Source organism: Polypterus senegalus, chromosome 12, assembly GCF_016835505.1.
Source record: "Polypterus senegalus isolate Bchr_013 chromosome 12, ASM1683550v1, whole genome shotgun sequence".
NCBI lineage: Eukaryota > Metazoa > Chordata > Cladistia > Polypteriformes > Polypteridae > Polypterus > Polypterus senegalus.
The window spans coordinates 57,923,691-57,939,868 of record NC_053165.1 but is presented as its reverse complement, the minus strand read 5'-3'; the positions used below and the strand labels follow the sequence as shown (position 1 = coordinate 57,939,868).

The following is a 16,178-nucleotide window of genomic DNA, read 5'->3' as shown; positions in this document are numbered from 1 at the left end:
CATTTAATCACGCTCTACTCTGATTCCATGATCAGCCGAAAACAGCATCAGCATAAAGAGCTTTATTAGACTTTACTTTGGCGAGATTTCTCCTTTAATGAGTAATAAATGTCAGATGATACTTCAGTGAAATCTTAGGTTAAAATCATCGTTTACTATCTAAAAGAAGCCTTGTTAGCTGTGCGCTGTTCTTCTGCCCATCGTTTCTCTATCTGTGTTACTGCAGCGACTCGTCCGGTCGGAACTGAGACAGAACGGGTTCATTGTTCCATGAAAAGTCGGACTGTTTATCTCGACGGACCGAATAATGTTTTCCGCCTTATTTGTGTCGTATTGCTGTTCCATTTGTGCGTTTATTTGAAGTTATTTTTTTTCTCAAACTTTATTTTTGACTTAAAGACGTTCCGTACTGTGACAAAATGGGGAAGAGACAACATCAGAAAGACAAAATGTGAGTTCTGCTCGGGTTGCACTCAGTGGAAGTAAGAAATTGCCTGAACTGCCCTAAACTTGTAAATCGCTGTCTTTGGTTGTTAAATGTAATTCTCGTATGTCTCGATGATGCCCGGTATGCTCAGCTGTTGTAATTTTTTCAGTACAATGCACATAGGGCTCGTCTTTTTGTGCTGTATTTAATTTGCCGGTTATGGCGATTTGTTTAGAGAAGTGGGTTAAACCATAAGGCGGCAGCTGTGGTTTGAATCGGATAAACAAATCGGCATCTAAAAGTTTAACCTGCTCGGAGCAACTGACTGTCTTTAGTTTAACTCTTGAAGGAGAATATTTCTGTTTGCTGTAACTGACACTGGCTTAAATTGTCCTTTTCAAGGTACATCACCTGCTCTGAGTACACGGATTACTATGGCGGCAAGAGAGCAGGTAAGGGTATGAAACGTAACATTTGTCGTGTACATTATATATATATATATATATCTATATATATATCTATATATATCTATATATCACTGCCAAACTAATGCTTTCTTTTGTTTCAGCACTATGGCTTGGATGTTAACACTCTAAGCCACAAGGGGAGGAAAGTCCTTAAATGATTCCAAGTATATGACCGTGAATTCAGCCTAAACCAGAGGGCTCTTTAGGTTACCGGATCTAACATGGGTGGGGTGGGGTGTTTGCGGGGCTATAATGAGCTATTTAAAGTAGAGATGCTGCACTGGATAATTTTACATTTGTGCAGTACATTTGAAATTCTCTATGCTGCCTGATCTTCATTTCTTAACAGGTTAATTTGTCAGGTTAATTTTTGTGCAGCTAATCAAGGTTTGGGAGGTATAGAACACAGCCAAAGTGTTGTCAAAATGTTTCTAAAGACACTAACTGCCTAATAGCAAATGAGAAAGCAACATGTTTTATATAAAGCATCATGCACAGTTCATTTCAATATGTAATATAATTTGAAGCTGATTGTGGGATGTACCTGTACATCATGCCAAAAACACTTAAAAAAAATAGTGTAGTGAGAGGTGAGTGTCATGAAACTGAGAAAGAGAGAGCGCGACTGCTGCTTCTGCTAAGAAGTATCCGTGCAGTTAAAAGCCCCATCAGCCACTGTAGTCAAGGGAACTGTTGATGATTATTCTGTAATCCAAAGACAGTGAGTTGTATTTGTGTTGCTTATCAGGAACAACAAGCAGAAGTGAGTTGCCCTGAATGAGTTTCTTACCTGAGATGGTTGGGCATGGAAAGGATTACAAATCGATTTTGAAAACAACATGGGTGTAGTAAAAATGAATATTGTTCAAGACTTAATTTTATCTTCCTAGTAGTGTTTTTCAAAAGACAAGTCAATGTTGGACATATGGCCAAAATATCTGGAGTAAGTGTAGCTCTGCATTCCATACAAGGACCCTTATACCAATGGTAAGGCATGATTAAGAATGCCTGGCTTCACAGTATCTAGGCAGCATGTGATATTGGATTTGGATTCATATATTCTGCTCTGTATTTGAGGGTTTTTCTTGAGAATGGTGGTCATGCATCTATCAGCTTAATCTCAATGAAGGTGCTTATTGCTGTAAGATGCTGATCCAAATCACACAAACACGTGTACATCAGAAAGTTAAAGATAGTTTTTAGTATTGTTTGGAATAACCCACATTAAATTTCAGAGCTAGATGCCAATAAGCTGCTGTGGCAGGACCCAAGCAAAGTAGTTCAAAATCAGAACCCTTAGCAAACTGCTGAATTGAAGCAGTTCTGTTAGATGGAGGGTTACATGCTCATAATTTTCTCTTCAACTAGAGGAATGCATAGCCGCCTATTATAGTGTCTGGGGAAAAGATGCCCTACAAGAGAAAATTACATTTTCATTATAGTGTGTACTGTATGGATATAAAATGAACAAAGAAAAAAAAAATCAAAGAAAGATATAGAATATGGGTGCAAAAGATCTTTGATGCAAACTGGAACGATGGTGAGTTTAATTTAACCCATTTGTTTTTCAATCCTGCCATCCCTTTTTAGGTCTGTGGTATTTGCTACTATTTATAAAATGTTAGTAGCTTACGACCAAGCCTGGAACAGGCAGCATTCAGTCCCACAGCACACTCTTAAAGTCAGGCCAAATTAAAATTGGTTATTAAGTTAACATGCATCTATGTTGTGAGTGTCTTGAGTGAGCCCATCTAGGTACAGAGAGAGAGAGAGAGAGAGCATGTAGCCAGCCCAGGCACTCATGACTAATTATTGAGCGTTTGGCTGATCATTTACATCTACAGACTATACAGTACATAGTGCTTCACTTCAATAGTGACATATGTTTTACATAAACTCAACTGTTTTGATTAAAAAAAAAAACTTATATCCAGATTTCCCTTTTTTTTTTTTTTTTTTTTTTTTAGTGATTCCTCAGAATAACTTCAGACGTTTACCCTTTGACCATTGCAGGTAAGAAGATAAAAATGGAAATGACATGTACAAAGTGATTTCTTCCTTTGCCAAGGGGCAGAGTATATTTATTAAATATTTACTATTAAGGGAAAATAACTATGCAGATTAAGTTGATTTTGGTACTATATTTTATTTATATATGTATTTCTGGGATATAAAAAAAATACCACACACTGTAGTCCATTTGTCCATTGTATGGATGCATAGATAATAGATCCAAGAATCTATTGTATTGCAGGCTTGTTGTGAGCTTGAGCCTGTCATGTCAACATTGGATGTAAGACTGTAACAAACACTAGGCTGGATGCCAGTTCATTGCAGAACACAGTTATTCTCATGCAAACTCTCTGTCATGCTAGGCCAAGTTAGAGTCCTCACTTGGTGTAATATACAAGTCTTTGGGGTATGGAGGAATGTCAGAGCACCTCTAGAAAACCCACACCCATGTGGGGAAATCTGCACTTTCCATAGAGACATTGATTGGGCCAGGTGTCAAACTCAGTTTCACTGAATTAAAAGATAATAGTGTTTAACTGTGCTTTGTCATCCTCTCATGTCACTTACTGCCCATCATAGGCATTCATAGAATCTAGTTTTTAGATAAATGTCCTTTGATGTGCTTTATTGTTGTCCTCTTGAAGCATTTTCATGTATGTTAGCTCCGGAGTAACTCAAATAAGCCATTTGTAAACCTCAACACCAGATGTGATTATGTGAATTAGTAGCATTTATTTACTATACTGATTCTTTTCCTTCCCATGACTTGCATGGCTTAATTTAATTACTGATTACTAGCTTCCGTACACCACAAATTCAAGAAGGGCAAGCTTAACGTGGATTCATTCAGTGAATGTTTTTGAAAAGGTGAACAGTTCAACAAAATAGACACTACAGTGTCCACATATGTAATTAGCAAGATTTTCATATCTTGTCTGCATGTTTTTATTAAAATTACCTCTTTTTTTTTAAAGCTGTTGTGGATTAAAAAAATCCATGCATTTGAAAAAAATTTAATGGTAGATAAAGGGATTTTTATAAAGATTTTAGTCTAAATTTAGAGACTAAATACAGAACTGCTGAAACAGGTAGTTTAAGGAAATTAATTTCAAAACAATTCGCATGTGATTGAGAGTTGTTTCAACGAAAAATTACAAGTAGTATGGACTTCACCCCCACACTAAATAATGTTATGATATGGAGAAATGAACCAGATGACTTGAGTTGTAATTTGGTTTTCCCATAACAGGCAGGCTCCTAACTCCCCAGCTGTACTTTGTGAAACGCTGAAGAGCAGCACTCCTCTCATAAACTTTCTGTAGTATTACATTGGGCTTTATTATATAAGAGCCGATGAAAGAAGACCATGCTTGTTGTTAGCAAAGCTAAGCAATACATTTCTGAGTCTTGCTTTATCAAGTACACCGTCACAGTGAGCAGCAGACAGTCTGGGCAGTTTTTAGTGTAATGCAGAGGTCAACTCGCAATGTAACACCATTGCAAACTTCATAAAGCAAGAGTCCAATTAAATTGGTGTCCTATTACTATAACCCTGGAGTGCTGTCCTTCCTAAGGTAGAAATGTCCTCATATACAGAGAGAGCGAGAGAGATGCAGATATATATACATACACATGCTGAATTATATACATTATTGTTCATGCAAGTTGTTTTTCTAGATAAAAGTAAAATAAACACACCAAAATCTTTATTATTGTGTTACTTGCATGCTTGTGAAAAATTAGAAGCAGATATATGGTATACTGCATGTATTTCAAAACTGGGCTTCTTAAAGTTTATGCATGTTATGTATAATTCACTAAGAATAAGACCATTTCGTCCTGTGTCACCAAATGGTTCAATAAGTATGAACCATGCCATTCTCAAACCTGCTTAATCCAGTTCAGGTTCTAGGGGGCTGGAGGCTATCCTGGCAGCCCTGGGTACAGTCAAGAAAATCTCTTAAAAGAGCATCAATAAGTATGTGCAGCTGATTATGTTCTTTAGTCCTATCAACTACAATTAAAACTGTGCAGGCAGCTCCATCTTGTGTCAAATGGTGTGGATTTTTTTAACACAAACATTTGGACACTTTTGTACTGAGAAAGATGATGGGTAAACATTATGGTTACTTCATTATTCTAGTAATGGAGGTTGTTTTTGAGTATGATTTAAACTGAAGAGTTATAAAAATGTGATTTTTTTTTTTTATTATAGTTTATCTCTGCAGCCATTCCAGTATCCAATGTGCACGCCTGAAGGAGTTCTATTTGATCTCCTGTGAGTATTTATTTATTTATTTAGACTTGGTAGACATCTTTGCACCCTTGACTGCAAGTGGAGCGCGAGAGAGCACACTCCGGTTTTAAATTTCAATACCTAAAAATAAGCAGCATAACATTTGATACAAAAATAATTGGTCTTGACATGGGAGCAGTAAAGTATTAACAGTGATGATTAAACTGTAGGTCTTAAGATGTTTGTGAGATACTGTATATGCAGCAACTTTATATTTGTAGATAGTGTCTTGATCATCCATTACATGTTATTTATAGAAAAAGTAATGCAATCTGAACTTTTTATTTTTAAATAATGGTGTGTTCTTGTTGTTTTTTTTTATTTTATAGGAGTATTGTTCCTTGGGTAGAGAAATATGGGACTAACCCAATCACAGGCGAGGTACAAATTACTTTAAGCCATCTTGAAATCACAGTACTGAGTATTATGAAAAAACTTGTTTTACCTTTTCCTTGTCCTGTCTCATTGGTAGTATGATAAGTTAGTAATGTTTGTGTGTGCTTAAATATATACTAGGGTGAATTAAAAAGTAAAGGCAATTTGAAAATTACACTGTAACCGTAACAGGTAGAAGCTAACCCAGTACTACACATTCACGATGACTTATGAACACACACAATGCAGCACTCTGCCATTAGTCTAGTTGTAGCAAAGGTCAATTGAACATGGATGCATCGCTGTTGGATTGATTGTGCCATTGCTGAACAATATGCTGTAGTGTGTTTTCTTCAAGCACAGGGGGGAAATTTGCTGACATGCTCCAAATAATGTTGGCTTGTGCAGATCAGTAAGCTGTTTTTGTACCCATCTTACACAAACTTTACGGTAGCCCAAGTCATCATGCACCAAGGCATGTGCAGATCCATAGTTGATATTTAAATGTGCAGCAACAGCAAATAACGCAATCAGTCTGTCTTCTCTGATGATGGCATTCACCTTCTTAATGTAGGCTTGTGTGCTCGATGTTAATGGTCGATCAAATCGAGCTTCATCAGTTACACTTGCTCTTCACACTCTAAACCTTTCTACCCATTCATAAGCTTTGCTTTGAGTCATGCTGTTTTCACTTCTTAAGGAGCCAATATTCTTTGGTGAATTTCAGCAGGTTTTGCTCCCTCTGCCCAAACAAATCTCACTAAGGCGCATTGTACAACTAAGTTTCAATCCTGCATCGGAGCGTCCATTTTCATTTGATCTTGGCTAAGCTATCACGATTGTATTGTATTGCACTATCTTCTTCCCACTGTTTTCGAATTGATTTTACTTTTTGATTTACCTTCATACTAAGCTATGTTACTTTCAAGTGTTATACTTAACACTACATTTGAATTGTGGTATAATAGCTTAATTGGTTTTCTGCACAAGTATATCATTTATGATGAGAACACTATCATCATATCACAATATCGGTCTTCTTCTAGTCTTCCAGTATCAGTCTTCTAGTGCACCAACTAAATTTGGGAGCAAAACATAGCCTGTGGTGTTCTCCTGTACAAATGAGGAGATGGGTGCAACTGTGATTTGTATACCAGACAAATTCGCATTCAGCTTTATGGTGTATACTAGACTACATGTCATACCAATTAAGTAACTGAGAGATACAGGTCACTTCACAGCTGTATGCAACATTTTACATTGAACCGTCTGGGATATGAATTACATTAAAATAGTTGCATGCAGACATTCCACAACCTCTGTGTTTCAGATCTGAACACCTTTTAAAGAACTCTATAGACTAAAAGTGGGCTCTTAAGAAGGACATACAAGACAGAGGCTACCTTGTGTCATTTCTACAAAATATGTTCACTTAAATATATGAAAAGTAAATATTGGATCTTGTGTACCTTGTGGTATAAAACAGCAATTATCCTGATAAGACTGATTTATGTCACCAACTACTTTGTCACTATGGAAGCATTATGTTGGAGTACAGCCTACTAAATTACATCTGTGAGGCCTTGTTGGTTAGGCTTTGTGTCACTCTGTGCATTTCTTATAAAATAATTCATTGTTACTTGTTAGGTCTCACCTAAAAATTGCCTTATTTAGTTTAGTAATGATTGCGAAGGTGTACTTGGAAAGAAATGTTTTATACATCTATACATGAACACCCCTTTTTTATTGTTAAAATTAAAAACAAGTGCCTTTTTGTTGAGCAGAATTACTCCCATGGGGGGAAAATTGACAGGCCAGCAATATTTTGTGTTGTCCCTGAACTGACCACAGGAGGGTGCAACAGCTCCAGTACTGAAGTCCAGATTGTGAAATACAAAGCTATGTTTTGTAAAGTTCATTATCTGATATGGCTGCAAACTAAGCCATATGGCTCCTGATGGATTAGGCATTAAGTATTTATCAGTAAAGGGGTTTTCTCCTTATAACAATACCTATGAAGAGTGTAGATTGGATGAAGTGACTGTAAATCTTTAGTAAAAGAAAAAAAAACATAGTGAACATTCCAAGACTATCAATTATTTTATCAAATCAGTGATTGAGGAATGAATGCCACGCGATGAGAAGAAATGTTGTATGGTGTTAGATTGCACCTATTCTAAATGACATGTAACCTTAGTGCTGCTGTCAAACTTATAGGTTTAACTGCATTTAAAAAAAAAAAAAGTAGGCAAAAGATGCTTTAGTGGCAAGAGTGTTGAACTATAAACTTGAGAGTCACTGGTCTTCAAACATGCCAAATAGCAGACAGTAGTGCTGCTGCTGCTGCAGAAAAAGGATACAATAACATTAGTCCTCATCCTGCAGCAGTTGTAATAAAGAGAAAAAGGCTTTGAAGTGTTGGTGATTAATATTGTAGCAGATGATTTTCTGTCCTCCCATTAATCACCACATAAGTTAGTATAAAACAGTGCAGTGTTAAAGACAGAAGCTACATTTGTGTGTGGCTAAGCAGATTAGGGATTTAATTAAGTCTTCGGCTAGCCACATTTCCATTCTGTGCCATGGCTCATGCAAAACACTAATAGACTTTGATTCAAGCCATTGAATCTTTGCAAACCATTCATGTCATATTAGTGTCTGTAAATGGTCTAAGGTAGCGCACTAGTGGAGTCAGTCAGACAAACTTTCATAAATATTTTTACACTACAAGCCTACAGTTGTGTGGTAACAGCTTGTCTCAGTGAAATGTGAAGCTATTTCAATTCATTTTCTATTTTAAGAAAGATCAAAATGCATGAATAAAGTTGTCCGAAGAGAAAGAAAGTGGCAGTAGTGATGTTATTCATACCTGACACGTGAAGCTTCTTTAGGCCTAGACCTGTGCTCCTCAGTCTTTATTCAGTTTAGACACCCTGGATTGTGTTTGAATAGGACTTTGTGTTTGAACCTTTTCTATTGTAAACATCGGATAGTTTTGATTCTATGCATTAACTTTGTGCAGTTTGCTCAGGTCATTTGCAGTATTTGTTCTTTGTAATTTAGAATTGTTTTTTTTTGTCTATATAAACTAATAGATTAAAATTTTTGCCTAAAGCCTATGATTTTTAAGTCAACCACAAAGTGAACAAGTCTTCTTATTACAGTGGCTGTTTTTTCTCCTGTTTTTTGTCTCTCTCTTACTTTGTATATCTGATATTGTGTATAGATACTTATTTCTATTTTTTCTTTAAACTCTGCCCTTTGCTGCTGTCCATGTCTGTGCACATTCTTCTGGCAGAACAAGTCTGGACTAGTTGACTTTATTCTTTGTTTCTGACGCGCAATTTCAGTTTGCTCCCTAGACTGCAATGTAAATAAGATCCATCATGCTGTCTGTCTGTCTCTTTCAGCCCACCCATCAGTTTTATTATGACAACAGACTACTGGATGTAAGCTGCTACAGTATAATTGGAATCCTCCGTTTTTCCACTTAGGTCACAGTGCTTTAAGGCCTTGAATGGTAGTTGCATTTTTGTCTTTGTCTTTTTATATCCTTGTAGGAAATGACTGTTTAAATAAAGTTACTAGTAACTATAAGCAGAATCTCACTGGAAATTTGCAGTTTTGGTGATCAGCTTATTTTACAAATAAATTGATTCTGCCAGTTAGCAGAGTGATTTTTAAAATATCACTTAAAATTAATGCATGCTGTACAATCAAACTGTAATGATTTAGGAAAGAAAATTAAATGGTACCATTTACATATTAAGTTGCCAGCTTTTCCAAGGTATAAAGGAAAAGGCATTTTTAGGACAGATATTAAAAATAAGCAAAGTTGAAAACAGGTTGCCACTCCTTATCTGAGAGAGAGCTGGTGAAAAGTTTGAACTTAAAGCCCCACTTACATTTGTGCTGCCCTAGTTACTTCAGGACACATAATCTCAGTTATGTCAGGGTCAGATGTAAGGCATAAATGAATAAACAAATCCTAGTTTTTTTGTTAGGCTACCCTGTCTAAAATTTGTGGTCCTAACGAGAAGAAAAATGGCAATACCTAGTTGTCATTGGTAACGTTTGGTAATTGTGAACCCTAAAAAAACAGTAATGCTAAGTCTGTTTTATTCATTGACTTATGATTTTTTTGGTACATATTATAGATTTCCCACAATTCTTTATTGTACACTGATAGGTTACCTCATTTGTTCAGGGTTACACTGTGAGTCAGCATTGAGAACCAAACTGTACCTTTTATTTTATTATGTAAACTCTAGGACATTAAGACATACTGCTTGATTGTATTTTTGTTACTTTCATTTTCTACTTCTTATAGCTGTTGATAAAGTGATGAAATTCTGTTTTCATTTTTACGTCACAAATGGTAAATAATTAGATTATGTAAAGGTTAAATTCAATAATTGCCAGTGCAAGTGAATTATACTGTATATACCTTCTGTTCTAAGATGTATCATTTGTACTAATTGTTGTATACTTGGTATAAGATGAGAAGTGGAGCTTAGGAGCTGCAGGAGTTTAAGCACTGAAGTTTGTCTCAAATGTTATGCTGCATGTTGCCTTGAGCTTGCTGTAATAGTCTGTACCTACCTGTTGTTGCTGTTGTGTTGAAATTCTTAAAAACAAACACCATCAAACAAATGCCCAGTGATATTCAGTTCTTATTTCAGGCAAATTTGTAATTGTGGTCAGATGTATGATTATAATTGAACCGTTAATAATTATGCAAGTAGGTGTTAGTATCATAAAAATTGACACAAATGCTGAAAGACAGCAGACTATAGAGATCATGTTTTTGGTAATTGTTAATTTAAACAGGTAGAAGAAAAATCCCAAAGGTACCTGACCACTTTCTGTCTCCTTGTTGTATTCCTTCAGTTCAAGAAGTGATGATGAAGACGTGTATCCTAGTAATGTCTTAATGTACCATTCTGTACCCGAATCTATTTAAAGCCATGTCACTGTTGGACCAGAATTTGCCCTAATTATTGCTGTATGTCAAACCATTCATTTAGATCTGTGAATCTACATTATGGACCAAAATTAAAAGAATCATAAAGACTAGAAACTAATAAATGAGCTAAGATATTAACTGTCCTGTGCAGAGTTCACGTTCTCTGGTCACTGTTGTAGGTATTTTATTGAAGCCTGATTTATTGATGATTAATTACACCTGACAGTGCTGGCGACAAGATTAGAGTGCTCGAACTTGCCTGACATCTGTGAAAAAGTAAAACCGCTCCTTGTCAGCAAGCAGACGGCTGGCTGTACGTAGATGACAATTCTTTAATTAATTTTAAGACAATAAGGTGCTTGATGATGATGTCTTTTACTGTACACTACTTTCTCACAAGACAGACTTTATCAGTTAAGTGTTAAAAAAAAAAAAGATTTTTAATAGTCTGCTTTTTCCTGTTAAACCCTAAAATAAACTTACCCAGCTTTATGTGCCTCATAACAGTATATTACCTCTAAATATTTACAAGCGTCTAGCTTTACTCTGCTCATTAGCAGAGGTCTGATTAGATCCAGTGAGTTAGACTAGCTGCAGGAAATGGAAAGAATCATCCAGAGAAGGTTTGTCTAGTTTACCTTCAGTACGCTGGTCAGAATTGACTAATGGCCAATAGCCAAGTGTCATTATAGCTCCAGGTCCTATGGATCCTGTCAGCAATAGCTTAGCTGTCTGGAGACTGCCAGGCCCACAAATTATAACTCTTAAGTGTGAGGGAACATAACCAACAGTTTAGAGTTGTCTTGCAACAGTGCTGCTAGCTTTTTCAGTTGTTGTGATAATTCATTCTATTCATCTTGAGTGCTATGATTTCAATTAACAAACATCTATAAATGTTTGGTTTTTTTTTTTTCTTCTCCTTTGGATGGAACAGACTCAGAACATAAACTAAAAAAACAGCTATAATTGTATGTTAGTTCTTGCAGATGAAAATTCCATAATAATTAGGTTAACGAGAGTAAACATCTGTGTGAATAAATAGCGTAGTGCGATTTCCGTATGTATACAGAATTTTCATCAATAAAGAAATGTTTTTTTTTTTTTTTTATTTATTTTGCATCAAATTGAGATTAGGACAATAATTAGTCAATAGTTGGAGAAACAAAGGGGACTAGTAAAGTTTGAACAAGTTTGTGTGTGGGGGTGCATGCCTTTTCAAAAAACATGAAAAGCTTCTCATGCCCTTCAAGCTCACAAGGTAACTGGATGGAGTTACAATTGTCTGAAGTTCTGCATTAATTTTATGAACAGCTATGGTTGTATGAGGTTTCAAATGATACACCTAAACATGTGTTTTTTTTTTTTTTTTATTAATTGAATTAAGCAGGTGAACTGTTTAGCTTTTCTAGCATGCACATGAAATGGATGAATTCACAAACTTTAGTGATTTCTGACATTCGAGCCAGGAATAACATTGTCCCAGTGTCCAGTTAAATTGAGAGAAGAGATGCTGATGATGTATTGTTGTTCATTTTGGGGACATGTAAGACATGCTTTAGCTGGCTAGTGTTTAAATGTCTGCCCTAAAGTCAATACCCAGGTGTAACAGAGTAATTGACCAATATAAAGAGAGAAAGTCTGTTCTGAATGAGTGTTTATGCACGAGTGGCCAAGCAGGATGGACTAGAAGGATTGGAGTCTTAAACCCAAGACTGGTTCAAGCCATGCACCAGACATTGCCAGGATAAGCTTGGTCATCTTATGTCACTGTTTTGATTTTAAGTGGGTTTTGAAGTATGTTCGGGACAGTAATCTGGCGAGAGACCACTTTGTGGCAAAGAGGAGAAAAGCATAAATTATAGAAGGATTTTAACTCTTTTTAGAATAATTGTATTATAAATATAAATTTATAAACTTTGAAACTGTCATATTTATAAATTTGAGTTTTTATTTTTTGAAGTGCTTTATAAATTTTGGGGGTGGGTTATATTTGGCTGTCTTTTTTAAGTGTGGAGGTGCCAAAACCTGGCAACTAGTAATAATAAAAAATGTAATCTGAGAGCTGTTAACTTGGCTATTATGGTTTTTGAAGATGTAAAATTAGCATGTTCCAGTATTCTCTGCATCCCCCAGTCTGCCACACCATTGCAGATAAACTTAATGTTTGCTTGAATTCAGCATTGAAATGATTTACATAGCAACATCTAGTGAACGGCCATTCTACTGCAAACTGTCTCTCGATAAAAAGCATTCAGTTCAGTTTATTTCAATTTATTGTCGTTACTCCAAGATGTATGTGCATAAATGCCATACACACAATGAAAAATATGTATGCACTATAAGTCAATATAGCCAACACAAGCATGTAAATATAATGAACAATAGTCAGTACTTTATAAATTCCACTTTGTTTTTACCTTTGGAGAATTCATGTGCTCTCAGTAACAACCTATATCTTAAAGTGCACAAATCCTGTTCCAAAACTCTGTTTTTAAAAACAAATAAAAGTGCTAGTTCAATTCACATTTAGTATATGGTGTCCCTAAAGAAATACTTTACCTGTTGCATTGTGTCTGTTGTAACTGGCCAGGGTGAAGCCTGGCACGATGGATGGAGGCAATGTGATAGTGGAAGCAAAAAGGAACCCCAGTAGTCCCGCTTAACATTTTAAATTACTTAACATATAAACATACCAACTGTACATGTGACAGTCAAATTGGGCAAGTGCAGAATGGGAATAAATGCAACCAACCATGGGTGAAATCTAAAGTGATGTGAAGGCTCAGTTTGAATAAATAGCACAAACGGATTAGGAGTGTAGGTAGTGTTTGAACGGAAGACTTCTGTCACAAGTCAGGTCAGACATATCAGCTAGTGTGAGTTAGCATCCTAATAGCATGGGGGTAGAAAATGGATAGGACCAGGTAATACTGTTTTCTAGATGAGAAAAGGAGATTGAGTTTTTTTGGTGTGCATTTCTTGGTCATAAAAACAGCCATAGATCGCAATTGCACCATTTTCACTGCCATGTGATGTGCCTGCAGTCTGAATGTGTACAGCTGCTATACCATAGTGTGATCACCAAGCTAATATCCTCTGTCCATCAAAGTATCCAGGGGAAACTTGAGTTCCCTTTCTGTCTAATACCATGTAAATGTAACATTTGCCTCATTCTGTTAGTCTGCCTTCTTGTGGTGGGTAATGTGGAGGCTTCAAGAGGTAAAAGTGGCAAATGTTATATTTCAGAAAGGCTGACCTTTCCATTCTATAAGCCTACAGTGGTAAATGGAAAATGCATCAATGGTTTGTAGATTTCTAGCATGCTTCCAGAGACTGACTGAGGTGTTTTTTGATTGTAACCTGTTATATTATTGGGGTCTCTCAAACTTTGTCCAGGTTTTTTGCATTGAGACCACAAAACTTGGGAGTGAGCTGTTTTAGCACCCTAGTATGTTTACCCTGATGAATGAGATAATGGACTTTGACATTTACTTAATTTTACATATGAGCTAATTCATATTTACTTCTTTTTAGCAACATGCATTCTTTAAGTAATGCATAGAATTTGTGGATATAAACAGTTTTATAAAAATAAAGATTGCTTTTTGATTATTAACTTTTGAAACTGCATTGTGAATAAGAATACATTGCAGATGTGTAGGTTGTAGTCCCAGGAAACAAATGGAGTCAATTTTTAATGTGCACATTCTTATGATCTGTTCATTTAATTGAATAACCCCATTTTATTTGCTTCAACATTTGTTTGAAGATAAGCTTTCAGTAGTACTACTGATCAGACCTGATGTCCTTACCTTTGTTCAAAGTCCTACTGAGCTACCTAGGTATTCTTTTAACAAAAGGAGATCAGCAGCAATAATATGGTACCATCCGGTACAGAAGGTGATAATCTGAATGCAGACACCTACAATTACTAAGATAGCTAAAAATAATAGCAGCAAAATGATGCTGCTATAAAATTTGAGTCAATTATCCTGATTCCTAACAGTCCATATGAAGTGTCTGAATATAAAGACTACATGGATCTTTTGATAACAGCTAACCATGACAAATCAGATTAAAGGAGATTTGACCCTCTGGAAATATAAACAAATGTTATGTTCAGCAGTTTACTAATCTACATTAATTGGGTATTTAAACTTATAATGATCTTATAATGTCATGGAAATATAAATAAGTAACAAAAAGAGTAAACTGAGAAATATCCTGACTACTTTTTTTTCTAGATGAAAAAATATGTCATGGTCTGCCAAAGATAAACATGAAATACTGACTATGAGCTTTTCAAGAGATGTTGGTTGTTTTCATAGCAGAGAAGAGACTTGAAGAAAATTAAAGAGGAGGAAGGACAGAAATGTTGATCCAAATTTTTATAAAGTACACAGTCAAGTGGCAAGAAAATGCTTAGCAAGGATGCTCATTGCAAAATGAGTGAATGTGAAGCAATAATGCCTGATAACTACAAAAATAAATCTAGCAATGTTGATGGATTATTAATTACTATTACAATGCAAAACCTTTTCAGACATGTCAGATGTGAACAGTTTAAGGACTAATGGGATTAGAATTTATTTTACTTTCAAACAGTTTTAGTAACGATGATATTGTAAAGCTTGTAGCAGACAACAGCTGCTACCTTCTTGAAATGGCAATGACAGTGTGGCATTCAGATTAAAGCTTCTAGTAGACGGAAAGAAGTATTAACCTAGTGGTCCAAATATAGGACTAGGAAATCGGTCGTGGCTGTGGTACACTGATGCTGTGCGGATCAAAGATGATTCTGACTGACAGTATCTTATGTTGTCATCACTACCTCAGAGCACCAAAGGAAAGGGCTTGAATGCTGACCTGCTCACTGTCTGGGAAGTTAACATATCACACTATGTCTGTTATCCCAAAGATGATTTCTTTATTGTCTCACAATTGGCCCCAAGTGAGTGACTTGGTGTGTTCTGAGGGTGTTTGTTTATACAGCTGGGAAAGATGCTAAATCTGGCAACAACTCTACTGTAAATTAGGCAAGTATTCAAATCAATAGACACATGATCATGGTCTTACAATAGTTACTTAAAAGCTTTCTAGTCTAAAGTGTGCACTAACTGAATAACTTTTAAGGTCATAAACTGCAAGCATGCGTTTATATTCTAACGAGCCATGTCAACGTGATAAACAAGTCCGTGCTTAGCCTGTCATTTACTTTGATTGTTGAAATTCAGTTTATATACATTTAGGTCCATAAATATTTGGACAGAGGCAACTTTTTTTTCTAATTTTGGTTCTGTACATTACCACAATGAATTTTAAATGAAACAACTTGGATGCAGTTGAAGTGCAGACTTTCAGCTTTAATTCAGTGGGGTGAACAAAACGATTGCATAAATATGTGAAGCAACTAAGCATTTTTTTTTAACACAATCCCTTCATTTAAGGGGCTCAAAAGTAATTGGACAATTGACTCAAAGGCTATTTCATGGGCAGGTGTGTTCAAGTCCATCGTTATTTCATTATCAATTAAGCAGATAAAAGGCCCGGGAGTTGATTTGAGGTGTGGTACTTGCATGTGGAAGATTTTGCTGTGAACAGACAACATGCGGTCAGAGGAGCTCTCCGTGCATT

General features: G+C 35.9%; 1 protein-coding gene across 1 annotated transcript in view; it reads left to right on the top strand.

The window, feature by feature from the left end:
- Positions 1-270: 270 nt before the first annotated feature.
- The window catches only part of ppil2 (peptidylprolyl isomerase (cyclophilin)-like 2), a 70,624-nt gene continuing 54,716 nt past the window's right edge, over positions 271-16,178 (top strand). Inside the window, exons 1-5 of the mRNA XM_039771565.1 lie at positions 271-451; positions 830-879; positions 2,862-2,907; positions 5,123-5,185; positions 5,533-5,584. Coding sequence (XP_039627499.1) covers positions 420-451; positions 830-879; positions 2,862-2,907; positions 5,123-5,185; positions 5,533-5,584 — 243 coding nt within the window. The 5' untranslated portion in view covers positions 271-419. The remainder of the gene's footprint in view (positions 452-829; positions 880-2,861; positions 2,908-5,122; positions 5,186-5,532; positions 5,585-16,178) is intronic.